The following is a 19,707-nucleotide window of genomic DNA, read 5'->3' on the forward strand; positions in this document are numbered from 1 at the left end:
ATTTTCTTTTTTTGAATTCTCAGGTAAATAGAATGTAACATGGTTTTATATGATATTCAATTCTACACCGTGTTCAGCAGTATTATTTAAACAGAACAGAATTAACACTTTCATTTTTTGTTTTTAAATACTGGTTGGTTCTCAAACTTATTCAGTTCAAGCTTTGTCCAAAGCCCCACTGTAGGGCCCAACTTAGTTTGTGAAACGAGTACAGGTATAAGAAAACCTAGCAATATCAGCCATAGTATTATTATTATTAACATGTACTTTTAGAGCACAAACATATAGTCTCAAAAATATCTAAAACAGCATATTAAAGGACATGTATTAAAGGAGAAGGAATGCTACAGAAGCATTTTATTGCCAATAGAATAGATGCAATAGTGCAAGTTAGAATGCTATATTTATTCTGTAGAATGTTTTACCTTACCCGAATAAAAAAGCTCTAGAAGCTCTCTGTTTGTTTAGGATAGCAGCTGCAGTATTAGCTTGGCCTGACATCACTTCCTGCCTGAGTCTCTCTCACTTATATCTCTGGGCTCAGATTAAAGTAGAGAAGGGAGGGGGAGAGGAGCAAACTGAGCATGCTCATGCCCCGGGGCAAGGAAGTTTAAGATGAAAACAGGAAGTCTGATACAGAAGCCCATGTGTACACAATAGAAGGAAAGAAATACTGTGACTGTGGGACTCAGAGCAGCATTACTTTGAGGGTTTACTGGTATATGTAGGTAGACCTTTCTCATAAGGCTTACTTAGTTTAAACCTTTCCTTCTCCTTTAAGCTGGGCTTTCAGATGCATCTATCATACAAAATGGCAATTCTCTCCGATTCTCACACTAACTTGCTGAGAGCATCACAAGTATGCAAAATGTTCCTAGGGGATGCCAATTATGGGCTGTGATTTACTATTAGTAGCCCCTATGCGATTTACTATTTGTAGCCCCTATGTGACTTTAAGCTGGCCATACACTGTTAGACCAATTCCCTTGGCAAGTTTGCAACACAAGCACCAATGAACTAGGCCAAACTGGGGCGATCCAATAATTTGGTCCCTGGACAACAACCATAACATAATTTGCCTATGTGGTCCTGTTCTCAGGCTTTGTGGATTTGTGGCGAGGCCACATAGGCCCGGGCCTAGGGCGGCACATTTTTGGGGGCTGCATGCCGCCCAGCCGCTCTATGGGAAGCACAGGGGACGTGCTGCTCCCCAGTGCTCTGGCGCTAGCACGCTAGCGCTCTTACGCCTGCGTGATGTGGTGTGGGCAGGCGCTAGGTCCACACGGGCCAGGGCCACCCGCCCAGCAAATCCGGCGCTGCCTGTTCTGCCCTCCTAAATAGATATATCTGTCTTGTTTTTGTTCAGATATCCATTGGGCCGGCCAATAAACTGCCAACACCATCTGGAAGAGTTGAGTTGGCAGCCCGTGTATAGCTGCCTTTAGTCTTCCATTTGAACAGATTTAAAGGGCAGTTTACTGTCAACTTTCATAATGTTGAAGGTTAAAGTACAAAATGCTCACACTTCAATGTGTGTGTTTAAGGTGTTTCAATGGGTTCAATTGCAGTTTCTTAGCATATCACTGACTACATAACACTAAAAGTCAATTTTAAGGTTGAGTGCCCTTTAATAATGCAGCTAGTGGTGCATTTTCATTCTAGAATTTGTGTCAGCTTGTATAAAATCTTACATGCACGTGAGGAGATCCAGAAGTCACGTGCCAACCAAAAGCATCAGTCTGGAGACAACATCTTCTGAAATCATTTCCCAACTCACAATGACAAGTTTCCTCAAATGGGTAACATGATAACGGTTATTTGTCACTATAATAATATGGGAAGTCACTCATACGGTGAAAAAGCTTCAGTACCTTCCATTCAGCGGGCTGACCTTTGGACTCCCCTACGCAGAGCATGACATGGTTGCAGAAGGACCAAAATAGACAATATTGTGTGCGCTTTAAAGGGGACCCGTCACCCAAAAAAATTATTAAAAATCCTATTTTATCAGATTAGTCAAGGAAAATGAACTTTAATTACACTATATAAATTATTTGAATCTTGTTTCCTTCAGTCTGGGATTTCATAATTATAACAAGCAGGCAGGAGCCATTTTGTGGACACTGTTATTAAGACAAGTCTTGTATCATCTCAGAATCTTGTTTGTGCACCAGAATGGGGACCCGGTGTCCATTCCCATGTCCTGGCTACACAGTTATATGCTACACAGTTATATGGTAAAGAGAACTGGGGGAATGTTTGGGGAGCAGTGACATCTAGGAAGTGCTGAATGGAAAGTGAAAGTAATTGTCTGCCCCGCCTCTATGCCACGGGCATAGAGGAGGGGCAGACAAAATTTGATTGACAGCTAAGATTTTTAAATGCGCTTACAACAGCTATGAATGCTTAAATAAAAAATAGAAATTGGATTTCATATTTAATTTGAAAAGGACTTTTATTATACAGATTTTTGTGTCTCGGTGACAGGTCCACTTTAACCACCTTTTTTAACCTTGTAGGTTAAAGCAGTCCGGAAACCCTTGCCAGGGGTTTGCATAGACATACAGGAAAAAAAATACCGCTGCATCACCTCTTCACCTGTTGCAAAAAGTGAAAACTTGAATTAATTATGTCAAACAACCAGGCAACGTTTCGGGCTTACTCTTGCCCGGAAGAGGCAAGAGTAAGCTTGAGAAAGGGCAAGAGTAAGCCCGAAACGTTGCTTAGTTGTTGACCTAATAAACTCAAGTTTTCACTTTTTGCAACAAAGAGGTTCTGCAGAGGTCATTTTTTCCCTGTACGGTTGCAGAAGGACAACACAGATAATAAAACCAGGCAGCAGCCTAGAAACAGCCACTACAGTATGCACTTCACATATCTACAGTACATAGCACCTGCTTCCATTGTACTAGCATTGTGACCGCTGCCTTGAAAGGTGGTGGAATCTCCAGGGTTCCCACCGGGCCTACACCTGAAAACAGATGCCATTTTGATGGCGAGCACTGGAAATAACATCTGAACACTAAAGATTTTCAGAGCAATTGAGGCTCATTTATAATCATTGAGTAAATTTGCAAATGGGCAAGTTTTGGATCTGCCCTGCCACGTCTGATGATGTCGTTTCCAGTTTGCAGCAACAGCACTTCCTGTTTAATGGTGGTTAGGGGGTTGCAGATTGGGTTGTGGAAAAGGTATTTGCTAGTTGGGTAGCTGGCCCAAGCAGGTAAAAATGTGGGTTGTGGGTCCTGGTCCAGGTCTGGGTTGGATCCAGATTTCAAAAATGGGTTGCACTCAGGACTCTACCTTCTCACATAAGCCAGATCCTTTCATGAGGCCATAAATACATCATAGGCTATATGTATGAACAAGAGCTTCACACTTTCAAAACAGACACCAAATCCGCAATCCAAAGGAATGGCGGAACAGAACCACAGATAACAGTAAAGGTTTCTCAAGATCCACTAGTAGAATTAAGGATTTATCTGTTATTGTGCAATCTAGGACATTCTTTACCGTGCAGGCAAACTGACACAAGGGGAGTGATTAATCTACTAGAAAAGCCAACCCTGCAATGCGGCAGGAACAATATCATGACATTTCAAGGTCATTGTAGCAAAAGTCCGTGAAGAAGTTTCTCCGGTGCTAATTGGACAAGTTCCCGATCTTACCTGGATCTGTCGAAACTACCAAGACCCTTTAAATCTTTTACCAGAGCTTTCAACTAAATGTGTTTTAGTGCCATCCCAATGGAGATTTACATTCTAGCCGGCGGGAAGGCTTTTCGGGGAGATTAGTCACTCCAACAGGAGGCGATTAGTCACTAGGCGACTAAATCTCCCCGAATCTTTGCATCTGTTTCTGCCCTTACAGGATTGTGGCATGATACCTAATATATATACCATTCCTATGTATTAGATCTCCTATACACATACATCGCCACTAACCTGCTGGGGTCTCTGGGTCCTGACCCACTCTTCTGTACTGACTGAAGTGAGCAGTTTAGGAGGCTACTGCATCGGAAGTTTAGATTTTGGAGTGCCAGGCTATTTAAAGGGGTAGTTCACCTTCAAGTTAACCTTTTAGTATGTTCTAGAACGGCCAATAGTAAGCAACTTTTCAATTTTTTCTCCTTTATAGTATTTGTCTTCTTCTTCTGACTCTTTACAGCTTTCAAATGGGGTAACTGACCCCATCTTAAAAAAACAAATGCTTTGTAAGGCTACACATTTATTGCTATTCTTTATTACTCATCTTTATTACTTTCTATTGAGGCCTCACCTATTCATATAGCAATATCTTATTCAGATGAACACATGGTTGCTGGGGTAATTTGGATCCTAGCAACCAGATTACTAAAATTGCAAACAAGAGAGCTGCTGCATAAAAAGCTAAATAACTCAAACACCACAAATAATAAAAAATGAAAACCAATTGTAAACCGTCTATCACTCTCTATATCATACTAAAAGTTAACTCAAAAGTGAACAACTTATTTTATGCATATACAGGTATGGGACCTGTCATCCAGAATGCTCAGGACCTGGGGTTTTCCAGAAAACGGATCTTTCCATAATTGGGATCTTCATACTTTATGTGAACCAGAAAACGATGTAAACATGAAATAAACCCAATAGGCTGGTTTTGCTTCCAATAAGGATTAATTATATCTTAGTTGGGATCAAGTACAAGCTACTTTATTTTTACAAAAAAAAGGAAATCATTTTTAAAAATGTGGATTATTTGGATAAAATGGATTCTATGGGAGACAGCCTTTCCATAATTCAGAGCTTTCTGGATGACTGGTTTCTGAATAACTAATCCCATACCTGTAGCCACTGTACATAATATAGTGTGCAATAACAAAGGCACTATCCGAAGATCAGTGCATTTTATTACATAAATATTGCCCAGCTGCTGCCCCAGAGATGATATAGTCTTCATATTCTAATTAGCAGAAGTGCAAGTAAACTTAGAAAAAGTGTTCCGACAATACCCGAGTGTGCCGATATTTATGCTCGAGCAGAATACATTACATTAAGCTGCCTTATTTGTGAGTCATCCATTTCTTTCTATTGTCTCTTGCCTGCTGGAAAGCCTCAGTCCACAAATCACTCCTATCCTCTACCCGCGCTCAAATTAGCCCTACAAAAAAAGCTCTCTCATTTCCCGGAGGTTAGAGACGAGGCAGATTTTTGACGGTCGTATTTCTGTAATATGCGGATAGCCTGGTACAGCACTTTCCCCCATATGTAATATAAGGCACAAAGTTTGCCCAGGAGCAGTAACCAATGACAACCAATAAGATTCTTGCATTTAAACAGGTGACTAGTAAATGCTAACTGCTGATTGGTTGCTATGGGTTACTGCCCCTGGGCAAACTTAGTGCCTTTTATTACATAACCCCATTTGTCTTTTGCCGTGTTACTTTATAAACACAAATGCGTCGGAATTAAAAAGAAATACGTCAAACGCACGTTTGGTTTTCTGCAGCGCTACATGTCCTGGGAACACAAACCCTTCATGTTAATGGGGAAATAAGGGCAAATAAAACGACACTTCTAAATAAGGTATGTGGAAGGAGATTGATTGAACAGGTACGGGATCTGTTATCTGGAAACCCATTATCCAGAAATTATGGAAAGTCCAGACTCCATCTTAATCCAAAATGTTGAAAATTATTTCCTGAATCTGTATTTTGTACAGGTATGGGATGCGTTATCCGAAAACCCGTAATCCAGAAAGTGCCGAATTATGGAATGCTCGTCTCCCATAGACTTAATTTTATCCAAATAATACAAAATATCTTTAAAAATGTTTTCCTTTTTATCTGTAATAATAAAACAGTAGCTTGTACTTGATCCCAACTAAGATATAATTAATCCTTATTGGAAGCAAAATCAGCCTATTGGGTTTATTTAATGTTTAAAGGATTTTCTAGTAGACAAAGTATGATGATCCAAATTACAGAAAGATCTGTTATCCGGATGACCCCAGGTTCCAAGCATTCTGGCTAACAGGTCCCATACATGTACTTGATCCCAACTAAGATATAGTTAATCCTTATAGGAAGCAAAACCAGCCTATTGGGTTTATTTAATGTTTACATGATTTTCTAGTAGACAAGGTACAAATTACAGAAAGATCTGTTATCCAGAATGCTCGGGACCTGGAGTTTTACGGATAACAGGTCCCATACTTGTAATATCCTAGTTAATACTTTCCTGCAAACAAGCAATATCAACCAAATAGTGATTGAGAGAGGGATAGAACCCCAGTACATGGGACCCGGACACCAGGACAGAAGGGATAATTCATGTTATGCAGATAAGCAGAAAGGTAGAAAAAAGGAGCCAGTAATAGGATATTGCAGCACCTAAGATGCAAGTTCAATATCACTCCTTGGTGGAGGTCAAGACTATTAAAGGGGCTGTTTGCATTAACTTAGTATGATGTAGCGAGTGATATTCTGATATAAAATGCAGTTGATCTTAATTTTTTACGATTTGTGATTTTATTTTTTTAATTATCTCCCTTTTTTTGTTTAGCAGATCTCCACTTTGGAATTTCAGCAGCTATCTGGTTGCTTGGGTGCAAATTACCTTAGCTACCATGGAGTGGTATGAATGAGAGACTGGTTTATAAATACTAGAGGACCTGAATAGAAAATCGAGTTATAAAAAGTAACAAAAACAACACAATTGTAGCCTCAACGCTACCTTTAAGTGTTCTCTGGCTTTCAGTTGTCTACAGGATTGGTAGGTGGTCTAGCGACTCCACCTGCAGTCATTTCAGTTACCATGTTTCACAGAGAGAGAGCGAGTTACCACCTGATACCCGGCTATATTATTAACATTTATTATTAACATTTATTTATATAGCGGCAACATATTTCGCAGTGCTGGCTGTATACTCTTTTACATGTTCATATCTGCTTTTGTCTCATCACAAGGCTTTATCTCAAAGGCAATAGGCAGACTTTAACCCAAAATGTAAATCCGCTGGTGTGTGAAGTGACAGTAGGATGCCATACAAATCACTGATTAAAAATACAGGACAGTTGAGAGTTAAAGCAGTTGTTTAGATGGCAGAGAAACCTTACATGTAATATAAGCCTCGGAAGAGTGTTTCCTTACCTTGGTACCAATAGCAATTATAAGATGCTTGGGAAGTTCAGAATTATCGAAGCAAAAGGGGCATTTTTCCATTCTGGCAGCGAGTCTCCGATGTTCGTCTATAGCTTGTTTTCTTTCTCTTTCTTCCTCTTTATTTTCATGTTCTTTCTTTGCAGCTTTGGAGACAAACATATCATCCAAAGTGTAGTTGTCCCGGTCAGTTTTCTCCATAAACTGGAAATGGGGAAAAACACACAAGGTCAGAAAGCAGTAACTTTGATTAGCTGAAAGCTTGATCTGAAACGCAAAGGGTGAAAACGGTCTTCAATTCGGGTCCCAAATTCATCGACATTTTAAATATCTCAAGGATACGGTTGGGTCAATGGGGATACTGTTCCTTTTTTAATAAAGCTATAATAAATATCAGATTTTTAACCTTTTTTTTGGCGGCCCTTGTGGAGTTTTTCTGAGTGCCCAATACCCCTCATTTGTATTTAGCTAGTTTATCTGCACCCTAAGCGGAGGATCTGGGGCACCTCACCAGTTGGTGAGTGATCTACATATTGTGTCTTGTGCCCCCTTTTTTCAGTGGTTTAATATTCAAGGATATGGTTTACCTACAGAGCTTTGCAAGCACAACTAAGGCACATGCAGAATAGATTTAAGGAGCACCTGAAACCTACATCCCTACACTGACCTACTTCTCTCACAAAACTGCACTTGTTGGGGCTCTTGAGAGCAGAGCATGGTTTGTGGATGGAGTCCAATCATCAGATCCCTTATCTGTTTTTAGCATGCAGTTCAATCGATGCAAATCTGATGAATGTTTAGACACAACAAATTACGGCAGTTATCCCCAACCAGTGGCTCACGAGCAACATGTTCCTCACCAACCCCTTGGATGTTGTTCTCAGTAGCCTCAAAGCAAGTGCTTATTTTTGAATTCCAAGCCTGGAGGCAAGTTTTGGATGTATAAAAAACAGGTGTACTGCCAAACAGAGCCTCATGTAGGCTGCCAGTCCACATAGGGGCTACCAAAAAAGTCAACCAGAAACTTTTTCATGCTCTTTTTCATCTCTTTTTATATTTGAATGTGGCTCACAGGTAAAAAATGTTGGGGAACCCTTAGCTAAGGGAACCCATATCTTCAAGGCAGGTGCTCCAATAGTGTGCACCAATTCACCAGCATTAGTTGAACTGTCTTGCTGATCATCAGAGCCGGGCCAATCCGGCCAGGCGCCCTAGGCAACCTGGCCAGGGACGGCTGCGCTCGTGCGCACATGCGCAGAGGTGCATTTACGCACAAAAATTCCAGCGGCAGCCGGGGAGAGACAGTGCCGGACATGGGGTAGGCGACAGAGCAGGTACGTGTCTAGCGACCCCCCCCCCCAGCTTTCAGCCCTAGGCACGTGCCTACTCTGCCTACCCCTAGTTCCGGCCCTGCTGATCATACAAGAAGCAAGCAGAAAGGCATGATTTTATAAAACGCTAATATATCTTGTACATAACCCAGATAAAACTGATTTTCCAATGAAGCAAAAGGCATTGTAGACCACATTAAATAATAAAAGACCACTTGTTAAGAAAGTGGTTAAAATTGTGAAATTAAATAGATCTATCCTGCGCATGTAAAAATACTTGAACTGCTCCCAAAGGCCCTTCCAAACAGACCAGTGTGTATTTTTAGATCAAAATACCGTGGTATTATTTATAGCCACAGGGCAGACAAAGGGGCAGATTTATCAAGGGTCGAATTTTCGAATTCATGGGAGTTTTTTTTTGTTTTTTAAACTCCCATAAACTTCCACAAACTCAAAATTTGAACAATCTAAATTTATTTAAAAAATCTAATTTTCTAAACTAAGGTGAAATAAGATTGACTGAAAACTCAAATCAAATTTGCTTCAAAATTTAAAAACTCGATTAAATTTTGCCTTGAATGTCAGGAAGGCAGCAAACATCTCCAAATTTATCCCAGGACTTCTCCCATTGACCAAAAGAGCAATTCGACAGGTTTTTGGTGGCGAATAGTCGAATTTGAGTTCTTAAAGGGCCAGAGTATGATTAATCTCAAAAAAAACCTCAAATCGAACTTTAACAATTCCCTAGTACAATTTGACAGTTTTGCCATAAAAAAAAATCAAAAATTAGATATTTCAATATTACCCCTGATAAATACATTTGGAGCATGGCTGGATTTACACAGAGGGCACCTCTAGGCCCGCTGTCGTTCGTCGCCCAGCGTACCCTCCCTTTTTATTCGCTCAGATTTTCATCATTGGGACCGGAGCAATGGGGATTGGCAAAGATTTAAAAAACGATCATATCTCCTTCTCATCCCCAGTATTTCTGAACCAATGTGGGTGTGGTTGAGCAGCATGCCATCCCCTAAAATTCTGTCGCCCCAGGCCCAGGCGGCCTCTCCACAAATCCGGTCCTGATTTGGGGCATTTTCACTTCCTGGCCCTTTAGCTTGCCAAAAGTATTCTTTCTTACTTATATACATTTTCCCTTGTTAACATTTTACAAAGAACAAGGCCAAATACTTGGAGCTGTTTTTTAGGTTTAAGGCTCATTTCACCTTATGGCAATTTATTTTGCTAGGATTCATTTTGCCCTCATCGTTTATGATATAATAGCAGCAGGAACACTAGGCCGAAAGTACAGAAATGGAGCTGAAATCTTCATAGATATTTCCTTCAGCCAACAATACAGCGAGGACCATGTGTCAGATCTCTTTTACATTGAAGACTTGCCTGACAGCACTGGCATTTCTGAATAAGCGGTCAAAATACACCAGGGGTAGCCTAGAAGTGCGGCCAACTGACCGTAACACACACTGGGATTCCAGTCCTGTTTCAGCCTGCTGAGACTTGGGATAGAAATGGAGCTTGATGGGCTTTATACAGCCGTCACAGGGACAGAGTTTTAAACAGGGGACTATGGTATTCAAGTGAACTAGTAAACTTAAAACCAGGGTGGGGGTATATAAAAACAAGCAGTCAAAACCTTCAGGAACATTACGGAGAACAGAAGGAAAAACGGTTTAAAGGATGTACGGTTGCCTTGCACTGGTAAAACTGCTGTGTTTGCTTCAGAAAGACTACTATAGTTTATATAAACAAGCTGCTCTGTAGCCTTGGGGGCAGCCATTCAAGCACAGGATACACAGTAGATAACAGATAAGTGCAGAAGAATCCCATTGTATACTACAGAGCGTATCTGTTATCTGCTGTGTATCCTGTGCCTTTTCTCCTTTATCAGCTTTGAATGGCTGCCCCCATGGCTACATAGTGGCTTGTTTATATAAACTATAGTAGTACTTATCTGTTATCTACTGTGTATCCTGTGCTTGAATGGCTACACAGCAGCTTGTTTATATCAACTATAGTGGAGTTTCTGAAGCAAAACTTTTACCAGTGGAGGGAAACAGTATTTTAATTACTTAAAGGAACAGTAACAACAAAAAAATGAATGTGTTTTTAAAAAACCTTTCAGATTAACCTGCAGTCTAACGATCTGTTACATGTATTTATCTTGAATAATAATTAGTACATCAGTGTTTACATCGAATCACACCTATTTTATCAAATGTGTTTTAAGCATGTTTATTACAGAAATGACACCTGGAGGTATCCATACCATTCTAAAGCCATGCAGGCTAAATGTCATCTCTCAGTGATGGCAATCTCCTGTCACCTGAACGACTGGCGCCATATTGAATGCATGGATAGTGGTGAAAAGCAGACCTTGGCGCAAAAAAAAAAAAAAAAAAAAAAAAAAAAAAAAAGCAGCCAATCTGAGAGAGCCTCAAGTGAGCCCTTTAGGCAGCACTGTATGATGCTCAAACACCCTGAGTGTGCTATAGGCTTTAAAGGGGAACTTAAAACCACCGATTTTTAATTTTTTCTCATAAATAATATCTTAATGCAATGTCTGGGTAGTGTTGGTGCACCACAAACAATTTATTTCTAATCCTAAACATACATTGCAGTTGTGAGTTAAAGGGGAATAAAGCCTAAAATAGAATAAGGTTAGACATGCTGTATTTTGTATACTAAACATAAACCTACTGCACCACAAGCCTAATAAAACAAATGATTTATGCTTTCAAAGTTGGCCACAGGGGGTCACCAACTTTGTTATACATCTCTGCAAGACCAAGACTGTGCACATGCTCAGTGTGGTCTGGGCTGCTTAGGGATAGTCATAAATTATCAAAACAGCACATGTCAAATAATATCTACCAGAAGCCCAAACAGCAAGACTGATTAATAATCAGAATATACAGACTGCACTGGGTCCTGTGTTGTCATGTAATCTAATGTTAATTTTATAGTTTATGTATTGTTTAATACAAACTTTCTTCAACTCTGCAGAATCAATGGCTGCAGCAAAATAATCCTCCGAACAGAATCCCAGTTTATCTTGCTCCATGATCTTTGTCCCTGCCACTGGAGTTGGAAACAGTAAAGGGGATGTAAAGGTAAAAATAAAATCTAATACAAATCTCTAAACAGTCGCCGACTGCTCTACAGGGAAACAAACAAAGCTGCTTGAGTTCTGCATGGCTGGAACTTAAGGTGGGGGCTCCCCTGCTGTTCATGAGTATGATTGTTTCCCTGCTCAGCAGTTAGGGACCGTCTGACAATTCCTATGCACAGCAGTAAATGAAGGGAGAATTTCACTGCATACAAGCAGGTTTCTTATAAAAATAGTACACATTTTTTAATTAAAGTATATTGGAGATAGATTTCTTTTTCATTGAAGAAAGTAAAATGGGATTTTATTTTTTTGCCTTTACATGCCCTTTAATGCCCTAAAGTGAACTTGTTGTGTAGAATACACAACGGCAGCAAGGAATGCAAGGAGTTATTTGCCATTGTCTGCTGATCAGGCACTCCAAATCCTTCAGGCGACTGTCATGATTATGACAACAGGGATCCATCTGCATCAGCATCCTCTCCTGCAAGGTGTTCATTTCTCTAACCTAACACTGATTAATGAACCAGTGGAACATAATGGGGCAGCCACATATGGTGCTTGCAGGACTCCAGAGCTCAGCAGCAACTGTTAATGATAAAGACAAGTGACAGGCTGGAGTCAGGTATTCAATACACGGCCATTGGGGGAATTCAGCTGAACTTACTCATATCATCTAGTTTTTAAGTCTTAGGACATCTTTTGGCATATCTGTGTATGCCTCACAGCACAATGTGAGCTTCCTACATTACATCAAGTCTATAAAAGGCCCAAAATAGGAGAAAGACCAAGTATTTATCGAAATCGGATAAACTTTGCTGCTTTATCGCTCAAGATATACATTTGGTCTAGCTGAGATTTCTGAGGATGTCACTACAGCTAGCCATAGTGCCTGTGAATGGCAGGCTAGAAACACTAAGATAAAGCTTTAACCAATCAAAGGCCTGCTGCAGAGATGATTTCCATAAACAAGACTGGCCCAGATTGGCTGGCGACTAAAGGTAGCCATACCCGGGCTGATAAAAGCTGCAGACAGACAGAGTCAGCAGCTTATTGTCTCGTGTGTGGGGGGCCCTCAGACGGGCTTTCCTAATCGATATCTGGCTGAAAGTTCGTTGATGTGGTCCCGCAATCCGACCGCCTGTATTCCTTATATTATGATCCGATCGTTGGGCCCTAGGGCCCACGACTAGATCAGCCTGATATCGTCAACCTCATGGTGGGCATATCAGGAAGAGATCCGCTCGTTTGACGAAATCGCTAAACGAGCGGTTCTCTATGTTTATGGCCACATTAAGTTGTTATACGTGCTGGACATTGCAAATAGAAGAAAAAGAAGATGCCACAGTAAACCAATGAAGATAACTCGCCAAGCAGAATCCATGGTCAAGGTGCACCAGCCCCAGACCCTCAGCTTGGGGAGCTATAAACCATCATACATGCAGACTAAAATGGGCCAACCGGCACTCTAGGAAATCCAGGGGGGCACAGATATAAAAGTAAAAACAATATTTACTGAAAAAATAGGGCCTACGTGTTTCATGCCCAGTAGGCCCATGATAAAGTGCCTCCTGGGGACGAACTGACTGTATTAACTATTTTCAATAAATATTGCTTTTACTTTTAGATCTGTGGCCCATGTGTTTTTTCTAGAATGCCGGTAGGCTTATTTGGTCTGCATGAATCACCATCTGTTGAGCAATATAATAATATTTTTAGAGCCTACACCACCCAGTATATATTAGAACTACACCATTAGCTTGGATAATAAATAGTTGAATATGGCCACCTTCTACTGCTATTCCAATCAGAATGGAACGTGAAGAGAAGCCACTTCCTTAGCTGCCAGTGCACCAAACACTCACCAACATGGTGCATTGATAGATACAATTTTTGAACATATCTGATGATCCACAGTTAGATAGATATGATAGATCATGATGTTCAGGCAATAAGGTTGAAATTGCTCAAATTCCCCAACCCAAGGCATGTATGACCAGGAGGACTCCTGTTATCCAAAATGCTTGGGACCTGGGGTTTTCCGAAAAAAGGATCTTTCTGTAATTTGGGTCTCCACACTTAAAGCTAAATAAATCATTTGAACATTAAATAAACCCCATAGGATTGTTTTGCCTCCAATAAGGGGATCAAGTACAAGTTACTGTTTAATTACTACAGAGAAAAAGGGGACAATTTTTAAAAATGTTAATTATTTGATTAAAATAGACTAGAGTCTAGAGGAGAGATGGCCTTCCGGTAATTCGGTGCTTTCTTTTTTTTTTTCAATTTGCAGGTTTATTGTGTAATAAAGGCATACAAAACAGTGATACGTTGCTGTGAAGAAACTCACAAAAAAGCCTACATATCAACATCGCATGTTATACAAATTGAGGTAACACAGTGAAAATAAAAGATAAGAATAGCAAAACCAAAGTAGAAAAAATACAAACAAAAGAGAGAAAGAAAAAGAAATAAAATAATACACGGCAGTACATGGCAAACACTCAGGCAGGTAGAAAATCACAATAGACCAGGGCATTTAGTAGGCCTTGGGAAATCTTAGAAGCAGAGTCATTCAAATACAATGAATCAATCAGCTGTAATGGGGTGCCACGGGTCCCAGATTTGAGCACATTTAAGCTTATCATCCACAGAACCTGCTGCCATGCGTTACATAAGTTCCTTGAGTCTAAATGTTGCAGTAAACAGGATATGGTAGGGGTCACATTAAGCTTCCATGTCTGCGCAATTAGCGTGACCGCAGTATTAAACACGTGAAATAGTAACTTTGGGTTATCATAAGAACAGTTATCAGGGTAAATCTGCAATAGTCCTATTTGGGGCTGGAAGGGAAGGTCGCAGTTCAGTCTACCCTTAACCAAAGCAAACACTGCAGCCCAAAATGGGTGAACTGTAGGACACAACCACCACATATGCAAAAGGGAGCCAATCGCACCGCAGTTCCTCCAGCAAAGCGGAGAGTAGTGGGGTGATATTTTAGCTATTCGTTGTGGAGTAAGGTAATTCGGTGCTTTCTTGATAACAGGTTTCCGGATAATGGATCCCAAACCCACACAATCAGGACACCTGTTCCATTAACATATGGATTCTTGGAGGTCTTGTAACTTCCAGTACAATTTTCTTTCCAATGATTTTTATTTGCTTTTTTCCACACATTTAAAGCAGACCATGAGTGATAGCATTATCTCAATAAGTATGTAAGGTTTATGAAAGAAAGGAAAGGTAAAAGGAAGAAGAAGGTGTGGCCCACATACCAACGCGCAGTGGGGCTGAAAGGGAGAAAAGGAAAAGATAAGCAATAGATTCCATTAACGATTAACCGAGTTGTATCAACATTCAGTTTGACGATGCCTGTGAGGACTTTTTACTAACCCCTCGGTGCAGATTCAGGGAACGGAGTTCACGGCAGCCATCTTCCTGGTCTTCATGTCTTCTTCCGGAGTTTCGGCAATTTCCATAAATTTCGGCTCCAACTGTACATGCGCTGCCACTGCCGGTCTCGTTGTCAGATTACCGAAAACCCCAAGATGGCTGCTGTGAACTCCGATCCCTGAAGTAAAACGTTTAGGGGCACTTGCCTGTGTTAGCAGCTAGGCTGGGGGGGAGGGAGGGGAATCTTTTTAATAAGGGGTTTTTTGTCTCCTTTAAGATGCTTCCTCAACATGAACCATAGATAATATCAATTGGCAAAAAATCCCCCCAAAAAGCATAGATCATGGATTCTTTATAGGAACTCAGTGAGTTTTATATCTCCTTTTGCCGAGGATAAGCTGGCCCAGCAGAACACAACGGCATAATAAACAAGATCAAGGATCTCCGTTTGCTCCAGGAATTGCCCATCCAATACAAGTTCAACTCAAAGTGTCTTTTCAAATGCTAAGTAAATAATTGTACATGTGAGGCTTCTGGCAGAAAGCTCAATGTCTCATAACTTGCCCACAGGCATTCCGGAATCCTTATTATTAAAGTCATTAGTTAGTGGTCTGTCATTCAGTGATAAATACGACCATTTGACCTCAGCACACGTCGCCACTGAAGGATCTAAGAGCGGAATGGCTATGTACCTATAATTGCTTCCTTTGTGGTTCAGCGAGGCTATATATTTGAAATTCTGCTTTGCAGACTCTTTTTTTTAAAAGCAAGAGGCATCTGGAATGCTGAGAAGTGATATACAGCAAGGAAACCTGAAGAAATGGTAATGTGTAGCCATGTAAAGAATTACGGTTTAATTGGTATTTTACAGTTACTCCTTGATACTGATAATCTTTAAAAAGCCAATAATACCAACAAATTAAAGTTTTTTATGAATTTAAATTGAATATACAGTTACACAGCACAGAAAAAAAATGATGTGCCTGGTTGAAAGCTCTAATATAGTTTATGTAGAGAAGCTGCTGTTTAGCCACGTGGGCAGCCATTGATGTTCCAACAGGGCTGCAGGGCTCTCATTTGCAATGCAGATAAAATATAAGTTACTTCAAATGCAGTGTTTTTAGTTCTTAAAAGAACAGTAACACCAAAAAAATTAAAATGTTTAAATGAATGACAATATAATGTACTGTTGCCCTGCACTGGTAAAAGGGGTGTGTTTCCTTCAGAAACACAACTATAGTTTATATAAACAAGCTGCTGTGTAGCCATGGGAGCAGCCATTCAAGCACAGGATACACAGTAGATAACAGATACGTTCTGAAGAATCCCAATGTATACTACAGAGCTTATCTGTTATCTGTGGTGTATTCTGTGCCTTTTCTCCTTTTTCAGCTTTGAATGGCTGCCCCCATGGCTCCACAGCAGCTAGTTTATATAAACTATAGTAGTACTTATCTGTTATCTACTGTGTATCCTGTGATTGAATGGCTGCCCCCATGGCTCCACAGCAGCTTGTTTATATAAACTATAGTAGTACTTATCTGTTATCTACTGTGTATCCTGTGATTGAATGGCTGCCCCCATGGCTCCACAGCAGCTTGTTTATATAAACTATAGTAGTACTTATCTGTTATCTACTGTGTATCCTGTGATTGAATGGCTGCCCCCATGACTAAACAGCAGCTTGTTTATATAAACTATAGTAGTCTTTCTGACGCAAATACACCAGTTGTACCAGTGCAGGGCAACAATACATTTCATTTTAATTACTTTAGAATACTTGCAGTTTTTGGTGTTACTGTTCCATGTTGATTGAAAGAATTACGTACACAACATACAAGGAATATTATAACTGCCAAAGCTCGAAAAATTTAAACCACATCCTTTGGGAATTCTACACCAAAATCAAAGTTAAACTACATATACCAAAAACAACTGGAAAACCTAAAACAACTTATATATTAATTGAACATGGCATATAGCAGATATGTAGAATAGCTGTTAAATACAACCCAAAATGAACTAAAGTTTTGTTCTTAGAAACAGAATTGCTTCTGCCACATCCTCCTTCATAGAAGCTCTTAAAAGAGAACTAAACCCTAAAAGTTAATATGGCTAAAAATGGCATGTTTTATATACTGAACTTATTGCACCAGCCTAAAGTTTCAGCTTGTCAATAGCAGCAATGATCCAGGACTTCAAACTTGTCACAGGGGGTCACCATCTTGGAAAGTGTCTGTGACACTCACATGCTCAGTGGGCTCTGAGCAGCTGTTGAGAAGCTAAGCTTAGGGGGTGTTGCAATTTATCAAGCAAAAAATGAGGTTGGTCTGTAATATAAGCTGATGCTACAGGTTTGCTGATTATTAAATTCTGATGCTAATTGCACTGGTTTCTGTGCTGCCATGTAGTAATTATCTGTATTAATTACTAATCAGCCTTATATTGTGACATTTCTATTCTATGTGTACTGTATATTGTGAGTGGGTCCCTAAGCTCAGTAAGTGACAGCAGCACGGAGCATGTGCAGTGAATCAGCAGAAAAGAAGATGGGGAGCTACTGGGGCATCTTTGGAGACACAGATCTTTACTGCTAAAGATTATTTTCAGTGTTTCTATTTAAAGTTATTAGGAGTTGAAACATTTTTGGTATGTTATTAAATTGCTAATTCTAAGAAAGCTGCTTGTTCTGTAAGTTTGTCTTTTTTGTTCAACCTACAGTTGTTGTGAGCTGCAACTCCCAGTACCCTCATGTAGGCTCAGCTGGGATCTGTGCTCGCTATAGCTGGAGAGCTGCACTTCCAATATCCGTCTCATACAGACTTTCTCAAACTGTACGACTTCCATAAAAAACATTAAGCACAGAGCATAGGAAGTAGAAAGAATAGGAAATTAGGTCACCGCAGATAAAGAGAAAAACTGCTCTTAATGAACACGGACAGCTCAGCCAGCAAACTGCAGCCACACCGTAATGATATCTCCTCCAGACTGTGCATTTCTGCAATCCCACTAGACTCACTTAATACAGATTTAATATCATCTTGAATAAACAAGTAGGAATTCTGCCTTACAGCAAAAGCCATTTCTTCTAGCAGCGAGGTCGAGTATTAGTGATGTGCTGGTCGGGTTTTCTCCGACCCGTCCGCCTTTTATTGACGAGCACAGACCACGGCCTGCTCATGACATCACAAAAAAGGCGGGACGATAAGGCGTGAATCTATAAAAAAAAAAAGGAAGTTGGAAGCCGGCAGAACGGCAGTGCAAGGTAGCGGGCGGGGAGAGCAGGAAGAAGAGTTCAACCCGGACCCGCCCGTGGAGGTCGGCTCGAACCAGCCGAAACCGTGGATAAACCCGCGGGAATCGGGCCGGCCCACACATCACTGTTGAATATCTCTATCTTAGTTAGATTAACCCAAAAGTCTATTAAGGGACCTGCGGATCAGTGCAATTCTTTTCTCTAATGCGCAATGTATGTTTTTGGTATACAATGAAACATTATGGGGCAAATTCACTAAGGCGCGAAGCGCCGAACGCTAGCGTTTGGCATTTTCGCTACTGCGCAAATTCACTAACGAACGCTGGCGTAGTTTCGCTAGTGTTACTTCGCAACCTTACGCCAGGCGAATTTTCGCTAACGACGAAACTACGCAAATTCACTAACTTGCGCAGTGTACTGAACGCTACCTTTTACGCTAGACTTCCTTTGCCACCTCAGACCTGGCGAAGCGCAATAGAGTAGATAGGGATTGTTTAAAAAAAAAGTCCAAATTTTTTCTAAGTCCCAAAAAACGCTGGCGTGTTTTCTATATTTCCTGACTCATGGCAACTTACCTAGACAGTGGGCACATGTGTAGGGCAAAATAAAATTTTTATTTGCAGATTTGAAGGTTTTCTAGGCATTTGTAGTGCAGATACGTGTTCCTCCATTGAAATTTGAATTTCGCGCCGTATGCAAATTAGCCTTCGCTAGCGTAACTTCGCTTCACTTAGCGAATCAACGCTAGCGCAACTTCGCAACCTTACGCTACCCCCGTGCGCAACTTCAGATTTTAGTGAATTTGCGGAGCCCTGGCGAAACTTCGCCTGGCGAAGTGCGGCGAAGTTGCGCCTGGTGCAACTTTGCATCTTAGTGGATTTGCCCCAATGACTTTTAAAAGGGGCCGGTCCCATTAATTGAACTTTTGCCCCCACATGTAATAAAAGGCACTAAGTTTGCCCAGGAGCAGTAACCAGTAGCAACCAATAATATGTTTGCTTTAAATCATGTGACCAGGAAATTCTACCTGCTTATAGGTTACTGCCCCTGGGCAAACTTAGTGCCTTTAATTACATAACCCCATTAGTATGATGTAGACTTGATATTCTGAGGCAATTGGTTTTCATTTTTTTTTTTAATTTATTTATTTATTTATTTTTGAGTTATTTGGCTTTTTATTCAGCAGCTCTCCAGTCTGCAATTTCAGCAGTCTGGTTGCTATGGTATGCATTACTGATCTGAATAAGAAAGTGGAATATGAATAGAAGAGGGACTGAACAAAAAGATGCGCACTAACAAGTAGCAATAACAATAGATTTGTAGCCTTACAGAGCATTTGATTTTTAGATGGGGTCAGCGACCCCCATTTGAAAGCTGAAAAAAAGAGTCAGAAGAAAAGGGCAAATAATTGAAAAACTATAAAAAATTAAAAAAAAGAAAACAATGAAGACCAATTGAAATGTT

The 19,707-nt window shown here is 40.4% G+C and overlaps 1 protein-coding gene across 2 annotated transcripts in view; it reads right to left on the reverse strand.

Moving 5' to 3' along the window:
• The window catches only part of cwf19l2.L (CWF19 like cell cycle control factor 2 L homeolog), an 81,417-nt gene that overhangs the window by 14,333 nt on the left and 47,377 nt on the right, over nt 1-19,707 (reverse strand). For both annotated transcript variants that reach the window (XM_041581113.1, NM_001096193.1), the window contains 1 exon segment: nt 7,134-7,346. In XM_041581113.1, the coding sequence (XP_041437047.1) occupies nt 7,134-7,346 (213 nt within the window).

This window comes from Xenopus laevis, chromosome 2L (genome assembly GCF_017654675.1).
Source record: "Xenopus laevis strain J_2021 chromosome 2L, Xenopus_laevis_v10.1, whole genome shotgun sequence".
NCBI lineage: Eukaryota > Metazoa > Chordata > Amphibia > Anura > Pipidae > Xenopus > Xenopus laevis.